The sequence below is a fragment of the Scyliorhinus torazame genome, chromosome 31 (genome assembly GCF_047496885.1).
Source record: "Scyliorhinus torazame isolate Kashiwa2021f chromosome 31, sScyTor2.1, whole genome shotgun sequence".
In the NCBI taxonomy this organism is placed as follows: domain Eukaryota; kingdom Metazoa; phylum Chordata; class Chondrichthyes; order Carcharhiniformes; family Scyliorhinidae; genus Scyliorhinus; species Scyliorhinus torazame.
In genome coordinates, this window is record NC_092737.1 from 20,434,575 (window position 1) to 20,457,095 (window position 22,521).

Consider the following 22,521-nt stretch of genomic DNA (forward strand, 5'->3'; position numbering starts at 1 on the left):
TCTTGCGGGGACTTGTGGGAGGAAACCGGAGCACCCGGAGGAAACCCACGCAGACACGGGGAGGACGTGCAGACTCCGCACGGACAGTGACCCAAGCCGGGAATCGAACCTGGGCCCCTGGCACTGTGAAGCGACGGTGCTAACCGCTGTGCTACCGTGCTGCTAATGTCCCTTTCAGGAAAGGAAATCTGCTGTCCTTACCCTGGTCTGGCTTAAATGTGACTCCAGGCCCCCCCACAGCACCGTGGTCGCCTGAAATAACTCCCTCGTCTCCTTGCTCGCTCCCCAATCTCCGTAACCCCCCCCCACCCAGTACGTCACTGTCAGCTCGGCTAAGATCAGGGGGAGGCAATGGAACCCAGAGGCCTGCAGATCGAGCGTGGGCCCTTATCAGCCAAGCGGCCTGCAGCTAATCAATCCCCCCCCCCCCCCCCCCCCCCCCCCCCCCCGCCCCTACACACACACTTATCGTCAAGGCCCAGCCTCGGAGAGAGAGGGCGTGTCCCTCTGCCCTCACTGCAGTAGATGTGTTGCACATTGGGTTTGGAGCTCGGAAACAGGCCGTTCGGCCCATCTGCTGAGGGCCGGTGTTTCTGCTCCACTCCAGCCTTTACCCGTCGGAGTTTAGAAGAATGAGAGACGATCGTATTGATGTACGTAATATCCGGGGGGGGGGGGGCGGTCTGACAGGGTGGATGCTGGGAGCACGTTTTCCCCCTCGTGGGCGGGACCAGAACTAGTGCCCCCCCCCCGAGAGGATTGACAAGGGTTATGTGGGTGGGGGGGAGCAGACAACAAAGTGGGGTTGAGGCCACAACCCAGACCGGCCACGATCTCATCGAATGGCGGCCGCAGGCTCGAGGGGCCGAATGGCCTACCCTCGCTCCTAATTTGTGAGTTCGAAGCAGCCGGTCGGCCGACGACCTAGACCCACCCGGAGGAGGCCCCTCGGCCCCTCGAGCCTGCTTCTCCCCCCCCCGCCCCCCCCCCCCCGGTCAGCACAAACGCGGCTGACCCGATTGTCACCTCCATTCCTGCCGACCCGCCGATAACCTTTCACCCCCTCGTTAATCGAGAATCTAGTCAGCACGGCCTTAAAAATATCCCGAGATTCTGCTTCCGCCGCCTTTTGAGGAAGAAAGTTCCGGAGACTCCGCCCCCCTCGGAGAGAAAACATTTCTGCTCATCTCCGTCTTAAAGGGGCCACCCCCTTATTTTTAAACGGTGACCCCCCCCCCCCCCCGGTTCTCGATTCTCCCACAAGAGGAAACATCCTCTCCACGTTCCCCCCGCCCCCCCCCCCCCCCCCCCCCCCCCCCCCCCCTATCGACACCCCCTCAGGATCTTAAAGGTTTCGATCGAGTCGCCTCTCATGCGTCAAACTCCTTGCTTTGGGGACGAGCTGGGCCTGTTGACTAGGCCGTCGAGTGTTAAAGCTGAAGGGCTGGGGAGGTTCTTTGGCCAACTCAGCCAATGGGGGGGGGGGGGGGGCGGGCCGTCGATCATGGGGGCGGGGGGGGGGAGGGAGGGAGGGGGGTTGTGGTCGGGGCTAAATTGCTTCACGCGGGAGGCCACGCCAGCTTTGGGTGACAGTTGGGAGCCAGTCAGAGGGACGGGGCGGTGAGTACTAACTTAATTCTCAGTGAACCGCCTCTGGCAGCTGGGCCGAAGCCTGCCCCCGGGTGGAACTCCGGAAGGAGGCCATTCGGCCCCCGGGCGGGAAAGGAGCGGGGGGGGGCGCTATCGCCTGAAGCCTTGGTCAGACACAAATTAGGCCAATTCCCGTCGTGTAAATTTTTTTCTGACCGGTGTGATTCTCCCGTGAAGCGAGGGAGAGTGAAGCGAGGGAGAGTGAAGCGAGGGTGAGTGAAGCGAGGGAGAGTGAAGCGAGGGAGAGTGAAGCGAGGGAGAGTGAAGCGAGGGCGGGTGCCGATCGCTCACAACACTGACTGTGAGAGCAGTGAGCTCCCTCTTCGTCCAGAGGGTCAACATTTATTCTGTTTTGACCGTTTGAAGTTGATGACGGTTCTATCAATATATAAACGATTCAGCATTTTCTATAACTCGCGATGAAATATTCGGCGTGTGTTAACATAGAACATAGAAATATACAGCACAGAACAGGCCCTTCGGCCCACGATGTTGTGCCGAACCTTTGTTCTAGATTAAGAACAAATTAATCTACACCCCATCATTCTACCGTAATCCATGTACCTATCCAATAGCCGCTTGAAGGTCCCTAATGTTTCCGACTCAACTACTTCCACAGGCAGTGCATTCCACGCCCCCACTACTCTCTGGGTAAAGAACCTATGTAAATGTATTTAATTTTGTTCACAGGGGTCACGGTGAGCGAACGAGCCCCGATTTCAGCCTTGCGGCCCCCTGAGGCGAAGGAAGGTCGCTCACGCTGGGCGAGGCTGCCCTTCACCGGTCTGAGCTCTGGAGTTCTCCCCCTTAAACCTCTCCACCTCTCTCTCTCTCGCTTCGAGACGTTACTTAAAACCGACTACCTTGGCCAATCCTTTTGGTCCACCTGTCGCCTAACATCTCCTCCCTGTGCCTCGGGGTCAACTCCGCGTTCGTTGACACGCGTGCGAAGCAGCCCGGGGCAGCCTGGCAGCGTCGGGGGAAGCTACGTAAATGCGGGCTGTTGTTGCTGTTTGTGATGCATCTGCAGTTGCGAGATAGGACTGTGTGCGGTGAGAGTGAGAGGCGCCCTCGCCCAGCCTTGACCTCCACCTCTGGGAGGGCGGGCGTTAACCCTTCGGAGGCCTGGATGTTTCCAAGTGCCTCTTTTTTTTAGTGTGTGTGTGTGTGTCTGTGCGTGTGTGTGTCCCGACGGCCGTTCAGAGGCTCAGAACAGATCCCGACACTCGAAGCGAGAGCCCAGGCCATAAGGTGCCAGCCAGCGGTCTCATCCACCGACTGCGCCCGCCCCCGTTCATTAAGCGTGGTTGGGCCACCCTCGGAGTGCCGCACACGGGTTCCGGTTCCCGTACGTCGCAGGCAGGACGTAGAGACGCTGGAGGAGGCGCAGGGCAAGACTCGCAAGCGTGGTTCTGGAACTGAGAGGTTTGAAAGTCTCGAACAGGCTGCCAGCTGGGGAGGGGGTGACTGGTGGCAGTCTTTAAAATTATAGAAGGGCCTGGGTGAGGTAGACGCACAGGACAGCTTTTCCCTTGTGGGGGGAGACCAGGAACAAGGAGAGAGCAGTGATCACCAATAAATCCAATCGGGCAATTCACTTCGCCCAGGGAGTGGGGAGAATGTGGGACTCGCTCCCACGGGGAGTGGGGGGAATGTGGGACTCGCTCCGAACGGGGAGTGGGGAGAATGTGGGACTCGCTTCCACAGGGAGTGGGGAGAATGTGGGACTCGCTCCCATGAGAAGTGGGGAGAATGTGGGACTCGCTCCCACGGGGAGTGGGGAGAATGTGGGACTCGCTCCCACAGGGAGTGTGGAGAATGTGGGACTCGCTCCCACGGGGAGTAGGGAGAATGTGGGACTCGCTCCCACGGGGAGTGGGGGGAATGTGGGACTCGCTCCCACGGGGAGTGGGGGGAATGTAGGACTCGCTCCCACCGGGAGTGGGGGGAATGTGGGACTCGCTCCCACGGGGAGTGGGGAGAAAGTGGGACTCGCTCCCACGGGGAGTGGGGAGAATGTGGGACTCGCTCCAACAGGGAGTGGGGAGAATGTGGGACTCGCTCCCACGGGGAGTGGGGAGAATGTGGGACTCGCTCCCACAGGGAGTGGGGGGAATGTGGGACTCGCTCCCACGGGGAGTGGGGAGAATGTGGGACTCGCTCCCACGGGGAGTGGGGGGAATGTGGGACTCGCTCCCACGGGGAGTGGGGAGAATGTGGGACTCGCTCCCACGGGGAGTGGGGGGAATGTGGGACTCGCTCCCACGGGGAGTGGGGAGAATGCGGGATTCGCTCCCTCGGGGAGTGGGGAGAATGTGGGACTCGCTCCCCCGGGGAGTGGGGAGAATGTGGGACTCGCTCCCACGGTGAGTGGGGTGAATGTGGGACTCGCTCCCACGGGGAGTGGGGAGAATGTGGGACTGGCTCCTACGGGGAGTGGGGAGAATGTGGGACTTGCTCCCACGGGGAGTGGGGAGAATGTGGGACTCGCTCCCACAGGGAGTAGGGAGAATGTGGGACTCGCTCCCACAGGGAGTGGGGAGAATGTGGGACTGGCTCTCACGGGGAGCGGGGAGAATGTGGGACTGGCTCCCACGGGGAGTGGGGAGAATGTGGGACTCGCTCCCACAGGGAGTGGGGAGAATGTGGGACTGGCTCCCACGGGGAGTGGGGAGAATGTGTGACTCGCTCCCACGGGGAGTGGGGAGAATGTGGGACTCGCTCCCACGGGGAGTGGGGAGAATGTGGGATTCGCTCCCACAGGGAGTGGGGAGAATGTGGGACTCGCTCCCACGGGGAGCGGTTGAGGTGAATATTGTCGATATGTTTAAGGTGGGGGGAGCTGAATAAACACATGAGGGATAAAGGAATAGGACGGGGCTGGGGTGTGAGAAGGGGGATTGGGGGTGGGAGGAGACCCGTGCGGAACAGAAACACCAGCACCAAACCAGGGAGGGGCTGGTTTAGCACACTGGGCTAAATCGCTGGCTTTTAAAGCAGACCGAGGCAGGCCAGCAGTACGGTTCAATTCCCGTCCCAGCCTCCCGAACAGACGCCGGAATGTGGCGACTAGGGGCTTTTCACAGTAACTTCATTGAAGCCCACTTGTGACAATAAGCGATTTTCAATTTCACGGAGAAGGTAGGCCGAGTGGCCTTCCCCCGTGGGGCACATTCCAAGCGATTCTATATAAATAACACGTTTGGGGGTTTCGGTTGAAGGATTCCGACCCTCCATTCTAACGATCGGCCGATTTGATTCATGCCAGGCCTGTCTCAGTGGGCCTTGCCTCGGAGTTACAAAACGACCCACCTCTTGGGAGTGAGGCCTACGATCCAGGCCGACGCTCCCGGCATGAGAGCACTGCGGTGTCGACGGTGCCAACTTTCAGAGGGGTGTGGGGGGTGGCGTTAAACCAAGGCCCGTTCCCTCAACAATTCCACGGCCACAACTGGAAGAAGACAATGGGGGAGGTGTGGGGGAAGGGGGGAGCAGTGTTCCTGTGTATTGGGGCTAGTCTTTATCCTTCAATCACTAAAAGCGGGGGGTTTGGCCTTTTAAGGCCTTGCCGGTTGTGGGATCTTGCTGTGTATACACTGGTTCCTGCGCTCCCTGCAAAGTACTTCAAAATAGTATTGAGTTGGCCTGACCGGGTTGTAAGTGGCCACTCGATAAGGCACCCCTTATCTGGATGAGGCAGGATGTGAGGCTGGCCAAGATTGACAGAGCTGTGCGCAGTCCTTCTGGAGAGTTCCAAAGGTCGCGCTCAGCAAAGGCGGCAAATAAACAGCTTGCGTCACTCGCGGCTCCATGTCCCGGCTGCCCAGTGACTGGCAGGAGGCCTCCGGAACCGACAGGAAAGCTGCCCACGGGCGGCACGGTAGCACAGCGGTTAGCACGGTGGCTTCACAGCGCCGGGGTCCCGGGTTCGATCCCCGGCTTGGGCCGCTGTCTGTGCGGAGTCTGCACGTTCTCCCCGTGTCTGCGTGGGTTTCCTCCGGGCGCTCCGGTTTCCTCCCACATGTCCCCGAAAGACGTGCTGTTAGGTGAATCGGACATTCTGAATTCTCCCTCGGTGTACCCGAACAGGCGCCGGAATGTGGCGACTAGGGGCTTTGCACAGTAACTTCATTGCAGTGTTAATGTGAGCCTACTTGTGACAATAAAGATTATTATTATTAATAAATCCCAGGACCCTCTCTGCTTTATTCACTGCTCTCTTCACCTAACCTGCCCCCTTCAGTGATCTCTGCACCTGGACACCCAGGTCCCTCTGCACCTGTACACCCAGATCCCTCCGCACCTGTACACCCAGATCCCTCTGCACCTGTCCACCCAGGTCCCTCTGCACCTGTACACCCAGATCCCTCTGCACCTGTACACCCAGATCCCTCTGCACCTGTACACTCAGATCCCTCTGTAACTGTACACCCAGATCCCCCTGCACCTGTACACCCAGATCCCTCTGCACCTGTACACCCAGATCCCTCTGCACCTGTACACCCAGGTCCCTCTGCACCTGTACACCAGGTCCCTCTGCACCTGTACACCCAGGTCCCTCTGCACCTGTACACCCAGGTCCCCTCTGCACCTGTACACCCAGGTCCCTCTGCACCTGTACACCCAGATCCCTCTGCACCTGTACACCCAGGTCCCTCTGCACCTGTACACCCAGATCCCTCTGCACCTGTACACCCAGATCCCTCTGCACCTGTACACCCAGGTCCCTCTGCACCTGTACACCCAGGTCCCTCTGCACCTGTACACCCAGATCCCTCTGCACCTGTACACCCAGGTCCGTCTGCACCTGTACACCCAGATCCCTCTGCACCTGTACACCCAGATCCCTCTGCACCTGTACACCCAGGTCCCTCTGCACCTGTACACCAGATCCCTCTGCACCTGTACACCCGGGTCCCTCTGCACCTGTACACCAGGTCCCTCTGCACCTGTACACCCAGGTCCCTCTGCACCTGTACAACCCAGGTCCCTGTGCAAGTCAGGAGTGTGATGAAATACTCTCCACTTGCCTGGATGAGCGCAGCTCCAACAACACTCAAGAAGCTCGGCGCCATCCAGGACAAAGCAGCCCCGCTTGATTGACTCCCCTTCCACAAACATTCACTCCCTCCCCCACCGACGCACAGTGACAGCCGTGTGTACCGCCTACAAGATGCACGCAGCAACTCACCAAGGCTCCTCAGGCAGCACCTTCCGAACCCACGACCTCTACCATCTAGAAGGACGAGGGCAGCAGATACCTGGGGACCCCACCACCTGGAGGTCCCCCTCTGAGTCACTCACCGTCCCGACTGGGAAATATATCGGCCGTTCCTTCACTGTCGCTGGGTCGAAACCCTGGAACTCCCTCCCTAACAGCAGTGTGGGTGTACCTACACCACAGGGACTGCAGCCGGTTGAAGAAGGCGGCTCACCCGCCACCTTCCCAAGGGGCAATTAGGGATGGGCCTGGCCAGCGAATCCCACATCCCGTGAGAGAATAGAACAAAAGGATGCCAGGGAGTAGGGGGAGTTAGTTTGGTTGAGTTTAGTTTAGGCGGGGATCAGCGAGAGGAGATGGAGGGCCTTGGGAAGGGAATTGTGTGCGTAGTTTGGGGGGGGCGGAGGGAGGGGGGGGTACGTACTAAATTATGTTTACATTTGTATTTGTACGTTTTGTTGGGACTGGGGAAGAAAGATCGGAGAGGTCGGGGGTTGCCTTCCTCGGCACTGGGGAGGGAGGGGGAGGTTTAATTGAGATGTGAATGATGAGGGGCTTAGGGAGGGTCAGCAGGGAGCCCAAAAACGGAATGGGGGGGGGGGGCACGGTGTGGCGGCGGGCAGAGATTTAAAGTGATTTGCGGAAGGATTAGAGGCAAAATGTGGGGGTGATCTTGTCACCTGGAGGGGGGGGGGGGGGGGGGTTGGAATCTGGAACCCGCTGCCTGATAGTGTGGGGGAGGCAGGAAGGTCTCGGGCCATTTTGAAAGGGCGTGCGCGTCCACTCGGAGAGCCTTGACCCGCAGGCCTGAGCACCGAGTGGAGGGAGGTGGGCCTACGGCGAGTAAGTCTTCACCGCCCGGCTCGGACATGGCGGGCAGGAGGGCCTCCTTCCGGCTGGTCTTCGCCTCAACCCACCGACGGCGGCGAGGGCCTCGGCCTGCGGGGGAATGGCAAGACCTTAACCCAACATCCCGTCGCTGTTTACTGCACGACTCCCAAGCAGGGCCCCATTCCTGACACCAACAGGTTGCACTGTTCCGGGAAAGCCAGTCAGCATCCTCACCCCACCCACCTCCTATCGTCGTTATCGGACTGCACGTTGAGCTGACACACGTTAGCATGGATGTACCCCCCCCCCCCCCCCCCCGCCCCCCCCCCCCCCGCCTTCCTCCCGCAGCTTCACATCTGCTCTTTCGAGATAGGATGACGTTGAACGAGAGCTCGGTGACCACCCCCTGCAGCACTCGGGGGGCCTAGTCAAGGTCAAGCCCCTTCCATCGAATTTAGAGTCAGCTCGATGAGGATTATCGCACAGAAGGAGGCCATTTAGCCATGGGGTTCTGGCTCTCTGTGGAGTAATTCATTCAGCCACCCCCACCTTCCCCCCCCCCCCCCCCACCCCCACCCCCACCCCCCCCACGACGCTCTACCTCCGTAGCCCAGTTTACCTCCCTCCAGTGCTTATCCAAAGCACTTGTGAAATTATTCATCGTCTTCGTTTCCATGGGCGGCGGGTTCCAAGTCGAGAGACAGGAGCCGAATTAGGCCACTCGGCCCATCGAATCTGCTCCGCCATTCAATCATGGCTGATATTTTTCTCATCCCCATTCTCCTGCCTTCTCCCCATAACCCCTGATCCCCTCATTAATCAAGAACCTATCTATCTCTGTCTTAAAGACACTCAGTGATTTGGCCTCCACAGCCTTCTGCGGCAAAGAGTTCCACAGATTCCCCACCCTCTGGCTGAAGAAATTCCTCCTCATCTCTGTTTTAAAGGATCGTCCCTTCAGTCTGAGGCTGTGTCCTCTGGTTCTAGTTTCTCCTACAAGTGGAAACATCCTCTCCACGCCCACTCTATCCAGGCCTCGCAGTATCCTGTAAGTTTCAATAAGATCCCCCCTCATCCTTCTAAACTTCCAACGAGTACAGACCCAGAGTCCTCAACCGTTCCTCGTACGACAAGCTCTTCATTCCAGGGATCATTCATGTGAACCTCCTCTGGACCCTTTCCAAGGCCGGCACATCCTTCCTTAGATACGGGGCCCAAAACTGCTCACAATACTCCAAATGGGGTCTGACCAGAGCCTTATGCAGCCTCAGAAGTACATCCCTGGTCTTGTATTCTAGCCCTCTCGACAGGAATGCTAACATTGCATTTGCCTTCCTAACTGCCGACTGAACCTGCACGTTAACCTTAAGAGAATCGTGGACAAGGACTCCCAAGTCCCTTTGTGCTTCTGATTTCCGAAGCCTCTCCCCATTTAGAAAATAGTCTATTTACTGTGTTCCTCCTCACCCCTCTCCCACCCACACTTTGCTCAAAACCTTAAATCTGGGTGCGCGACCCTCGCCCTTGTCCTGTCGACCAATGGGAGTGTCTTCTCCGCGTCCGCCTCGTCTAAACCTGTCGTGATCTCGTCCACCTCTGTCAGGTCACCGTTCGTCTATTTGTACTCCAATCAGAACAGTCCAGCTTCTCCAGCCTGAACTGGTCCCTAAAAAAATCTACCCCCCACCCCTCCCCTCCCCTCCCCCAACCGCACCTCCCCCTTCCCTATCGCTGGAACGGCGCTGCAAAATCCCCTCCCATGTATGCGCGAGGACCTCTCACGCCTCTTCCAAATGAATGGCGATCAAAAGGGCAGCAGGGTAGCATTGTGGATAGCACAATTGCTTCACAACCCCAGGGTCCCAGGTTCGATTCCCGGCTTGGGTCACTGTCTGTGCGGAGTCTGCACATCCTCCCCCGTGTCTGCGTGGGGTTTCCTCCGGGTGCTCCGGTTTCCTCCCACAGTCCAAAGATGCGTAGGTTAGGTGGATTGGCCATGCTAAATTGCCCTTAGTGTCCAAAATTGCCCCTTAGTGTTGGGTGGGGTTGCTGGGTTATGCGGATATGGGGGAGGTGTTGACCTTGGGTAGGGTGCTCTTTCCAAGAGCCGGTGCAGACTCGATGGGCCGAATGGCCTCCTTCTGCGCTGGAAATTCCATGAAGACTGGGTTAGGGTGGTCGGCGATTGGCACCACTGGGCAACGTCCCAGTGGGCAACGGTTGAAGGGCTGGCCGAAGGGGGGTTGGGGGCGACAGAGGATGAAACTGGGCAGCACAGAGCAGGCACTGTAGGGTGGGTCAGCTGGATAATACAGGAAGGAGGGGAAAATGGTACCTTATTGATAATGTCACTCTCAGTAATCACATGTAGGCCAGAACAGGGAATCATAGAATCATTTACAGTGCAGAAGGAGGCCATTCGGCCCATCGAGTCTGCACCAGCCCTTGGAAAGAGCGCCCGACCTAAGCTCATACCCCACCCTATCCCCATAACCCCACCCAACCTTTTTTTTTTGTGGACACTCCACCTAACCCGCACATCTTTGGACTGTGGGAGGAAACCCAGGAGCACCCGGAGGAAACCCACGCAGACACGGGGGGAGGACGCACAGACTGTGACCCAAGCCGGGAATCGAACCTGGGACCCTGGCGGTGTGAAGCAACGGTGCTAACCACTGTGCTACCGTTGCCCCCCCCCCTCCTGCTCCCCAAGTTAACTTGTTCCGATTATGGGTGGAAGAATGGGAAAAAAACGTCCGCTTCAAATACACGAGAACTCTGGTGAGCAGAGCGAGACCCTGACAGGGACCGGGGGGGGGCCTGACTCAGACGCTCAAAGCCTTCCGCGTTATCAGGGAGGGCCCAGTCTTGGGAGCGGCATTTGCGAATGACACGGGTTTCCAAGAAACCGCTGTGTGCCTTTCCACTGCGAAGGAAACACGATTCTGAGTTTCGAACCCCCCCCCTCGGGTTTCAGACTGAGGCCTGGTAAGATCGGCTGGTTGTTAGGGCCTGGGCTTGGTTAGCTGCACTCTGACCTCCACGTCATAGATTATCATAGATTATCGTACAATCTACAGTGCAGAAGGAGGCCATTCGGCCCATCGAGTCTGCACCGGCTCTTGGAAACAGCACCCCACCCAAGGTCAACACCTCCACCCTATCCCCATCCTATCCCCATAACCCAGTAACCCCACCCAACACTAAGGGCAATTTGAGATGAAATGAAAACCACTTATTGTCACAAGTAGGCTTCAAATGAAGTTACTGTGAAAAGCCCCTAGTCGCCACATTCTGGCGCCTGTTCGGGGAGGCTGGTACGGGAATTGAACCGTGCTGCTGGCCTGCCTTGGTCTGCTTTCAAAGCCAGCTCCTTAGCCCTGTGCTAAACAGCCCCAATTTTGGCCACTAAGGGCAATTTATCACGGCCAATCCACCTAACCTGCACATCTTTGGACTGGGAGAGGAAACCGGAGCACCCGGAGGAAACCCACGCACACACGGGGGAGGACGTGCAGACTCCGCACGGACAGTGACCCAAGCCGGGAATCGAACCTGGGACCCTGGAGCTGTGAAGCAATTGTGCTAGCCACTGTGCTACCGTGCTGTCAGGAGGTCGCAGGTGCAAAAGAGGGGGGTGAGAGTGTTGGGGAGGGCATTGGGTGGGGGGGGGGGGGGGAGGGGGGAAGGGAGGGAGGGGGCTTTGTAAAGGCGTTGGGCTCCCTAAACACCGACAACAAGGCCTGGTAACAACCGGGAGTTTATTCGCTAGCTAAGCAGCCGTTTCCGCCTTTCTGCTCTCCCGCGCTGCCCTGGGAGAACTCCCGCACTCCCGACGCGCCATCCTTTTTTTGACTTGGGAAGGGGGCATATTTGAGGGGGCAATGAGTGAGGGGAAGGGACTGAAACTGTCCTCGGAAGGCGGGCGGTTAAATGGCAGCTGTTGCATCCATTCACTCCCACAGCTATCTCAGCCGCACTCCCTCACGCCTCATTTCCTTTTCGGAATCTGTTCCGTTCTCCCAGTTCCCTCTCGATGGGTGACCTTCTACACCAGCACTTCCGATTCGAACAGACGAATTAGGCGCCCTCGAGCCTGTTCCGCCAGTTTCTTATTTTTCTTCTGCTTTGCCTTGCCCAAGAGGGAATGCAATGATGGTTCGCTGGTTCCTGGGATTAGAAGATTAGCGTCTGAGGGGAGATTGAGTAGACTGGGCCTACATTCCCTTGGGTCCAGGTGGATGAGAGACAATCTCATCGAACTGGCCAATTCTTCAAGAGTCCTTCGAATCCCCACAGTGCAAGAAGGAGGCCATTCGGCCCATCGAATCTTCACCGGCCCTTGGAAAGAGCACCCTACTTAAGCCCACACCTCCACCCTATCCCCGTAACCCCACCTAACCTTTCTGGGACACGAAGGGGCAATTTAGCGCGGCCAATCCACCTAACCTGCACATCTTTGAGCTGTGGGAGGAAACCGGAGCACCCGGAGGAACCCCACGCAGACAGGGGTAGTAAATGCAAAGTCCTGACAGTCACCCGAGACCGGTATTGAACCTGGGACCCTGGGGCTGTGAGGCAGGCTCACAGTAAGAGGGCGGCCATTTGTGACTGGGATGAGGAGAAACTTCTGCACTCAAAGGCTGGTGTTTCTATGGATTTATCTACCCCAGAGGGCGTTGAGTATATTCAAGGCTGAGATCAATTTGGAATGATAAGGGATAGGGGAGATGGGGAAGATGCGGGAGAAGATCAGCCCCGAACTGATTGAATGTTGTACAGTACGAAGTCTTACAACACCAGGTTAAAGTCCAACAGGTTTGTTTCGATGTCACTAGCTTTCGGAGCGCTGCTCCTTCCTCAGGTGAATGAAGAGGTCTGTTCCAGAAACATATATATAGACAAATTCAAAGATGCCAAACAATGCTAGGAATGCGAGCATTAGCAGGTGATTAAATCTTTACAGATCCAGAGATGGGGTAACCCCAGGTTAAAGAGGGGTGAATTGTCTCAAGCCAGGACAGTGGGTAGGATTTCGCAGGCCAGATGGTGGGGGATGAATGTAATGTGACATGAATCCCAGGTCCCGGTTGAGGCCGCACTCATGTGTGCGGAACTTGGCTATAAGTTTCTGCTCGGCGATTCTGCGTTGTCGCGGGTCCTGGAGGCCGTCTTGGAGAACGCTTACCAGGAGATCAGAGGCTGAATGCCCTTGACTGCTGAAGTGTTCCCCGACTGGAAGGGAACATTCCTCCCTGGTGATTGTTGCGCGATGTCCGTTCATTCGTTGTCGCAGCGTCTGCATGGTCTCGCCAATGTACCACGCTTCGGGGCATCCTTTCCTGCAGCGTATGAGGTAGACAACGTTGGCCGAGTCGCACGAGTATGTACCGCGTACCTGGTGGGTGGTGTTCTCACGTGTAATAGTGGTATCCATGTCGATGATCTGGCAGGTCTTGCAGAGATTGCCATGACAGGGTTGTGTGGTGTCGTGGTCACTGTTCTGAAGACTGGGTAGTTTGCTGCAAACAATGGTTCGTTTGAGGTTGCGCGGTTGTTTGAAGGCAAGTAGTGGGGGTGTGGGGATGACCTTGGCAAGATGTTCATCGTCATCAATGACGTGTTGAAGGCTGTGAAGAAGATGACGTAGATTCTCCGCTCCGGGGAAGTACTGGACGACGAAGGGTATTCGGTCGGTTGTGTCCCATGTTTGTCTTCTGAGGAGGTCGGTGCGGTTTTTCGCTGTGGCGCGTTGGAACTGTCGATCGATGAGTCGAGTGCCATATCCCGTTCGTACGAGGGCATCTTTCAACGTCTGTAGATGTCTGGTACGCTCCTCCTCGTCTGAGCAGATCCTGTGTATACGGAGCGCTTGTCCATAGGGGATGGCTTCTTTAATGTGTTTAGGGTGGAAGCTGGAGAAGTGGAGCATCATGAGGTTATCCGTGGGTTTGCGGTAAAGCGAAGTGCTGAGGTGACCGTCCTTGATGGAGACGAGTGTGTCCAAGAATGCAACTGATTTTGGAGAGTAGTCCATGGTGAGTCTGATGGTTGGATGGAACTTGTTAATGTCATCGTGTAGTCGTTTCAGTGATTCTTCGCCGTGGGTCCAAAGGAAAAAAATGTCATCAATGTATCTGGTGTATAACATCGGTTGAAGGTCCTGTGCGGTGAGTAGGTCCTGTTCAAACTTGTGCATGAAGATGTTGGCGTATTGGGGTGCGAATTTGGTCCCCATGGCTGTTCCGTGCGTCTGGATGAAGAACTTGTTGTCGAAGGTGAAGACGTTGTGATCCAGAATGAAGCGGATGAGTTGCAGAATTGCGTCTGGAGATTGGCAGTTGTCGGTGTTGAGTACTGAGGCTGTTGCAGCAATGCCGTCGTCATGGGGGATGCTGGTGTAGAGTGCCGAGACGTCCATTGTGACGAGGAATGTTCCTGGTTCAACTGGTCCATGGGTGCTGAGTTTCTGTAGGAAGTCCGTCGTGTCGCGACAGAAGCTGGGTGTACCTTGTACGATGGGTTTCAAGATGCCCTCGATGTAGCCAGAGAGGTTCTCACACAGGGTCCCATTGCCTGAAACGATAGGGCGACCTGGTGTGTTGGCCTTATGTATTTTTGGGAGGCAGTAGAGATCTCCAATGCGGGGAGTACGTGGGATGAGAGCACGTAGGGTGCTCTGGAGATCTGGATCCAAGGTCTTGATCAGTCTGTTAAGTTGGCGGATGTGTTCCTTGGTCGGATCTGCGGGTAACTGTCTGTAGTGTTCTTGGTTGTTCAGTTGTCGGTATACTTCTTTGCAGTAGTCCGTTCTGTTCAGTACGACAGTGGCCCCTCCTTTGTCTGCTGGTTTGATGACGATGCTGCGGTTGGTCTTGAGTGCGCGGATGGCGTTGCGTTGTGCTTGGGTGACGTTCGGGGCTGTCTTGTGAATGCGACTGGTGAATCTGGCATTGACGCGACTCCTGACGGCTTGAGCATACATGTCGAGTCTAGGGCAGCGGCCTTCCGGAGGGGTCCAATTCGACTCTTTCCTCTTCGGTTGCCGCACCGCAGATCTCTCGGTCTGCTGTTCCGGTTCATTGGTAGTCTGCTTGGGTTCGCTGTTGGCCTCTTGGGGTCGGTGGAAGAATTCCCGGAGCCTCATTCGCCTGATGAATTCCTCCGTGTCTGCCGCGAGACTGATGGGGTCCATTTTGGTGGTGGTGCAGAAATTGAGCCCTCTGCTGAGGACTTCGATTTCATCTGGTTGAAGGGTGTAGTCCGACAAGTTGACAACGGATTTCCCTGTATTGTTTTCTACTGTGGTACAGGGGGTGGCTGGGTTGCTGCCGGTGGTGATGCCAAGTTTCTCAAGCTTTCTGTTCTAGGTGTGCATATAGGTGGCATAGTATCGTTGTCTCATCTGTTTGGCGGTGTTCCGCAGCTGGTCTGCTGCATCCTGAGTGCAAGTTGAGAATATGGCCTCTATCTTGGTTTCCAGGTTGCGTCGTCTGCTGTAGAGCTGGCGGACGAGGTGGTTGAGGAGTGTGAGAGAGGTGCGACGGCAGAGTCTCTCAGCGAAGTCTGTGTTGTCGGTCGACTTGAGTGGGTTTGTGATCTGTAGCCCTTTCGGGATCTTGTCTGCTTTCTTGCATCTTTGTAGAAACTTAATGTCAGTGTCTATAGGCGCGATCTTCCTGGAGATCCTCTCCACTTTGAGCCGTCAGCTTGCGGTGTCGATGGTAGCCATGATGTGGAGATGCCGGCGTTGGACTGGGGTGAGCACAGTACGAAGTCTTACAACACCAGGTTAAAGTCCAGCAGGTTTGTTTCGATGTCACTAGCTTTCGGAGCGCTGCTCCTTCCTCAGGTGAATGAAGAGGTCTGTTCCAGAAACACATATATAGACAAATTCAAAGATGCCAGACAATGCTAGGAATGCGAGCATTAGCAGGTGATTAAATCTTTACAGATCCAGAGATTGAATGTTGGCATAGGCTCGAGAGGCCGAAGGGTCTACCCCTACGTCTATTCCTTATGGGAGGGCTGATGGGGCCTCAGCTGAATCGCTCACCCAAAAGACAGCACCTCCGACAGTGCAGCACTCCCTGAGCACTGCAGAGTGTAGGCCCGGATTACGCGCTCGAATCTCCGGTGTGGGTAGAGTTGAGTGGACCCTGCGATAACCCCTGTCTTTTCTCCGCCCAGGCTCCAACTTTGCGAGAGTTCGGCTCGTTGGAGGACGACTTCCGCCCGCGGGGAGGTTGACATCGGGCACAGCCAGCGAGGAGGCGGGTAGCTCAGAGGAGGATGGAAGCGGTCAGAGCAGCATTGGCGTCTGTGGTAAGACCCGAATCTGGATTAATCCCAAGCCAACGCCGTTCCCTCCCCCTCCCCACCGTCCGGGGCTCAGTGACGGGGGGGGCACAGTTGACCGCCATAGCTGAGCCCAAAGGGCGGAGGTCACCACGGGTTATTGGGCCCAGTGGGGGTGGGAGCGGGCTGGGCATTCCTCAAGGGGCCGGCATTTGGAGAAAGGGGTCCTGATTCCAGTCCTCCTCGCTCCGGCTGCATGCTGAGTTCAACAAGACTTCCCGGAATCTGGGATCTTCCAATTTCCCCCTGTCCTGCTCGATTCCACACTGAGTTTCCATTCGCACATCTTCCCCGTCATAAAGATCGCCTACTTTCACCCCCATTTTAATAACTCACCTCTACCCCTTCCCTGAGCTCAGTTGCTTCTGAAACCTCCTCCCCCTACCCTCCCAGTCAGCCTTAGTTAACTCCAAACTCAGCTGGCCGCTATCCCGTCTTGTGGAAGCTCCCCCCCCCCCCCCCCCCCCCCCAGGACTCTGGTCCACCAGTCCCCCCTCGCCAACGCCACGCTGACCAATATCGCCTCCAGGCGGAGTAAAATTCTCATCGCCCATCTCCTCCAGTTGAGCAAGCCCACCGAGATCTCTGCACCCCTCCAAATCCGACCTCCCGCACGTTCCCCCATTCCCATCACTCCACCATTGCACCTTCAGCTGCCTGAGAGGTCCTCCCTGAATTCCCTCCCTGAACCTCTCTCCCCCCCCTTAAGACATTCCTTAAAACTGACCACTTGGGCCAAGAATCTTGCTCGCTCGTCCTCATGTCTCCACAGGCGGTCCTAGCGTAAAGGTAGCTGGCATTGCAAGGGTTAAGGTTGGTCTGGGAACAGTGTACAAGGACAACCCATACATGGCACAAGCACGGTAGCAGTGGGCAGCACGGTAGCACAGTGGATAGCACAATTGCTTCACAGCTCCAGGGACCCAGGTTCGATTCCCGGCTTGGGTCACTGTCTGTGCAGAGTCTGCACGTCCTCCCCGTGTCTGCGTGGGTTTCCTCCGGCTGCTCCGGTTTCCTCCCACAGTCCAAAGATGTGAGGGTTAGGTGGGTTGGCCGTGATAAATTGCCCTTAGTGTCCAAAAATTGCTCTTAGTGTTGGGTGGGGTTACTGGGTTATGGGGATAGGGTGGAGGTGTGGGCTTGGGTAGGGTGCTCTTTCCAAGAGCTGGTGCAGACTCCATGGGCCAAATGCCTCCTTCTGCACTGTAAATTCTATGAAGTCAGGAGTGTGAGGGAATACTCTCCACTTGCCTGGATGAGCGCAGCTCCAACAACACTCAAGAAGCTCGACACCATCCAGGACAAAGCAGCCCCGCTTGATTGGCTCCCCTTCCACAAACATTCACTCCCTCCCCCACCGACGCATAGAACATAGAACATAGAAAATACAGCACAGAACAGGCCCTTCGGCCCACGATGTTGTGCCGAACCTTTGTCCTAGTTAATCATAGATTATCATTGAATTTACAGTGCAGAAGGAGGCCATTCGGCCCTTTGAGTCTGCACCGGCTCTTGGAAAGAGACATACCCAAACTCAACACCTCCACCCAACACCAAGGGCAATTTGGACATTAAGGGCAATTTATCATTGGCCAATTCACCTAACCCGCACATCTTTGGACTGTGGGAGGAAACCGGAGCACCCGGAGGAAACCCACGCAGACACGGGGAGGACGTGCAGACTCCGCACAGACAATGACCCAAGCCGGAATTGAACCTGGGACCATGGAGCTGTGAAGCAATTGCGCTATCCACAATGCTACCGTGCTGCCCTTGAGAACAAATAAATCTACACTATATCATTTTACCGTCATCCATGTACCTATCCAATAGCTGCTTGAAGGTCCCTAACGTTTCCGACTCAACTACTTCCACAGGCAGTGCATTCCATGCCCCCACTACTCTCTGGGTAAAGAACCTACCTCTGATATCCCTCCTATATCTTCCACCTTTCACCTTAAATTTATGTCCCCTTGTAATGGTTTGTTCCACCCGGGGAAAAAGTCTCTGACTGTCTACTCTATCTATTCCCCTGATCATCTTATAAACCTCTATCAAGACGCACAGTGGCAGCCGTGTGTACCGTCTACAAGATGCACTGCAGCAACTCACCAAGGTTCCTCAGGCAGCACCTTCCAAACCCACGACCTCTACCATCTAGAAGGACGAGGGCAGCAGATACCAGGGAACCCCACCACCTGGAGGTTCCCCTCCGAGTCGCTCCCCACCCCGACTGGGAAATATATCGGCCGTTCCTTCACTGTCGCTGGGGCAAAACCCTGGATCTCCCTAACAGCACAGTGGGTGTACCTACACCACAGGGACTGCAGCGGCTCAAGGAGGCGGCTCACCATCTTCTCAAGGGGCAAATAGGGGTGGGCAATAAATGAATTAAAAATGCACAACCCACAGTGTGATATAAAGAGTCACATGAGCAGAGCACAGAGAGGGTTGTGGATTGGACAGAGACCTGTGTTGTAGCCAGCACGGAGTTAGCTCCTAGGATGGACTGTACTGCCCACGGTGTGATGTAAAGAGTGACGTGGGCAGAGTTGCGAGGGAGTTGCGGGCAGAACACAGACCTGTACGGAAACCAGCATGGGAGTTTTCCTGAGCTTAGACTGCATACGCGCGCGTGCTTACGTTTTATCAGCGAACACTGAACGTTTTTTTTTATTAAATATTTTATTGAAAATTTTTGGTCAACCAACACAGTACATTGTGCATCCTTTACACAATATTATAACAACACAAATAACAATGACCTATTTTATAAACAAAAAATGAATAAATAATAAATAACAAAAATGAAAACTAGCCCTAATTGGCAACTGCCTTATCACAAGTAACACTCTCCAAAAATATAATTTAACAGTCCAATATATAATTATCTGTAGCAACGATCTATACATACTATACAGTATATATTAACAACCCTGAGCGTCCTTCTGGTTCCTCCTCCCCCCCCACCCCTCCCCCCCCCCCCCCCCCCCCCCCCCCGATCCTGGGCTGCTGCTGCTGCCTTCTTTTTCCCATTCCGTCTATCTTTCTGCGAGGTATTCGACGAACGGTTGCCACCGCCTGGTGAACCCTTGAGCCGACCCCCTTAGAACGAACTTAATCCGCTCTAGCTTTATAAACCCCGCCATGTCATTTATCCAGGTCTCCACCCCCGGGGGCTTGGCTTCTTTCCACATTAGCAATATCCTGCGCCGGGCTACTAGGGACGCAAAGGCCAAAACATCGGCCTCTCTCGCCTCCTGCACTCCCGGCTCTTGTGCAACCCCAAATATAGCCAACCCCCAGCTTGGTTCGACCCGGACTCCTACTACTTTTGAAAGCACCTTTGTCACCCCCATCCAAAACCCCTGTAGTGCCGGGCATGACCAAAACATATGGGTATGATTCGCTGGGCTTCTCGAGCACCTCGCACACCTATCCTCCACCCCAAAAAATTTACTGAGCCGTGCTCCAGTCATATGTGCCCTGTGTCATATCTTAAACTGAATCAGGCTTAGCCTGGCACACGAGGACGACGAGTTTACCCTGCTTAGGGCATCTGCCCGCAGCCCCTCCTCGATCTCCTCCCCTAGCTCTTCTTCCCATTTCCCTTTTAGTTCATCTACCATAGTCTCCCCTTCGTCTCTCATTTCCCTATATATATCTGACACCTTACCATCCCCCACCCATGTCTTTGAGATCACTCTGTCCTGCACCTCTTGTGTCGAGAGCTGCGGGAATTCCCTCACCTGTTGCCTCGCAAAAGCCCTCAGTTGCATATACCTGAATGCATTCCCTTGGGGCAACCCATATTTCTCGGTCAGCGCTCCCAGACTCGCGAACTTCCCATCCACAAACAGATCTTTCAGTTGCGTTATTCCTGCTCTTTGCCACATTCCATATCCCCCATCCATTCCCCCCGGGGCAAACCTATGGTTGTTTCTTATTGGGGACCCCCCCAAGGCTCCAGTCTTTCCCCTATGCCGTCTCCACTGTCCCCAAATCTTCAGTGTAGCCACCACCACCGGGCTTGTGGTGTAGTTCCTCGGTGAGAACGGCAATGGGGCTGTCACCATAGCCTGTAGGCTAGTCCCCCTACAGGACGCCCTCTCTAATCTCTTCCACGCCGCTCCCTCCTCCTCTCCCATCCACTTACTCACCATTGAAATATTAGCGGCCCAATAATACTCACTTAGGCTCGGTAGTGCCAGCCTCCCCCATCCCTGCTACGCTGTAAGAATCCCTTCCTCACTCTCGGGGTCTTCCCGGCCCACACAAAACCCATGATGCTCTTTTCAATCCTTTTAAAAAAAGCCTTCGTAATCACCACCGGGAGGCACTGAAACACAAAGAGGAATCTCGGGAGGACCACCATCTTAACCGCCTGCACCCTCCCTGCCATTGACAGGGATACCATATCCCATCTCTTGAAATCCTCCTCCATCTGTTCCACCAACCGCGTTAAATTTAACCTATGCAATGTGCCCCAATTCTTAGCTATCTGGATCCCCAGGTAACGAAAGTCCCTTGTTACCTTCCTCAATGGTAGGTCCTCTATTTCTCTACTCTGCTCCCCTGGATGCACCACAAACAACTCACTTTTCCCCATGTTCAATTTATACCCTGAAAAATCCCCAAACTCCCCAAGTATCCGCATTATTTCTGGCATCCCCTCCGCCGGGTCCGCCACGTATAGTAGCAAATCGTCCGCATACAAAGATACCCGGCGTTCTTCTCCTCCCCTGAGTATTCCCCTCCACTTCTTGGAACCCCTCAACGCTATCGCCAGGGGCTCAATCGCCAGTGCAAACAATAATGGGGACAGAGGGCATCCCTGCCTTGTCCCTCTATGGAGCCGAAAATATGCAGATCCCCGTCCATTCGTGACCACGCTCGCCACTGGGGCCCTATACAACAGCTGCACCCATCTAACATACCCCTCTCCAAAACCAAATCTCCTCAACACCTCCCACAAATAATCCCACTCCACTCTATCAAATGCTTTCTCAGCATCCATCGCCACTACTATCTCCGTTTCTCCCTCTGGTGGGGCCATCATCATTACCCCTAACAACCTCCGTATATTCGTGTTCAGCTGTCTCCCCTTCACAAACCCAGTTTGGTCCTCGTGGACCACCCCCGGGACACATTCCTCTATTCTCATTGCCATTACCTTGGCCAGGACCTTGGCATCTACATTTAGGAGGGAAATAGGTCTATAGGACCCGCATTGTAGCGGGTCCTTTTCCTTCTTTAAGAGAAGCGACATCATTGCTTCAGACATAGTCGGGGGCAGTTGTCCCCTTTCCTTTGCCTCATTAAAGGTCCTCGTCAGTACCGGGGCGAGCAAGTCCACATATTTTCTATAGAATTCGACTGGGAATCCATCCGGTCCCGGGGCCTTTCCCGCCTGCATGCTCCTAATTCCTTTCACCACTTCTTCTACCTCGATCTGTGCTCCCAGTCCCACCCTTTCCTGCTCTTCCACCTTGGGAAATTCCAGCCGATCCAAGAAGCCCATCATTCTCTCCCTCCCATCCGGGGGTTGAGCTTCATATAATTTTTTATAAAATGTCTTGAACACTCCATTCACTCTCTCCGCTCCCCGCTCCATCTCTCCTTCCTCATCCCTCACTCCCCCTATTTCCCTCGCTGCTCCCCTTTTCCTCAATTGGTGTGCCAGCAACCTGCTCACCTTCTCCCCATATTCGTACTGTACACCCTGTGCCTTCCTCCATTGTGCCTCTGCAGTGCCTGTAGTCAGCAAGTCAAATTCTACATGTAGCCTTTGCCTTTCCCTGTACAGTCCCTCCTCCGGTGCTTCCGCATATTGTCTGTCCACCCTCAAAAGTTCTTGCAGCAACCGCTCCCGTTCCTTACTCTCCTGCTTCCCTTTATGTGCCCTTATTGATATCAGCTCCCCTCTAACCACCGCCTTCAACGCCTCCCAGACCACTCCCACCTGGACCTCCCCATTATCATTGAGTTCCAAGTACTTTTCAATGCACCCCCTCACCCTTAGACACCCCCCTCATCTGCCATTAGTCCCATGTCCATTCTCCAGGGTGGGCGCCCTCCTGTTTCCTCCCCTATCTCCAAGTCCACCCAGTGTGGAGCGTGATCCGAAATGGCTATAGCCGTATACTCCGTTCCCCTCACCTTCGGGATCAATGCCCTACCCAGCACAAAAAAGTCTATTCGCGAGTAGACTTTATGGACATAGGAGAAAAACGAGAACTCCTTACTCCTAGGTCTGCTAAATCTCCACGGGTCTACACTTCCCATCTGCTCCATAAAATCTTTAAGTACCTTGGCTGCTGCCGGCCTCCTTCCAGTCCTGGACTTCGACCTATCCAGCCCCGGTTCCAACACCGTATTAAAATCTCCCCCCATTATCAGCTTTCCCATCTCTAGGTCCGGAATGCGTCCTAGCATCCGCCTCATAAAATTGGCATCATCCC

At 55.4% G+C, this 22,521-nt stretch overlaps 1 protein-coding gene across 1 annotated transcript in view; it reads left to right on the forward strand.

Annotated features, from left to right (window-relative positions):
- Positions 1-2,907: 2,907 nt before the first annotated feature.
- The window catches only part of LOC140404751 (transferrin receptor protein 2-like), a 75,434-nt gene continuing 55,820 nt past the window's right edge, over positions 2,908-22,521 (forward strand). The window contains 2 exon segments of the mRNA XM_072493465.1: positions 2,908-3,075; positions 15,893-16,027. Of these exon segments, the coding sequence (XP_072349566.1) occupies positions 15,995-16,027 (33 nt within the window). The 5' untranslated portion in view covers positions 2,908-3,075; positions 15,893-15,994.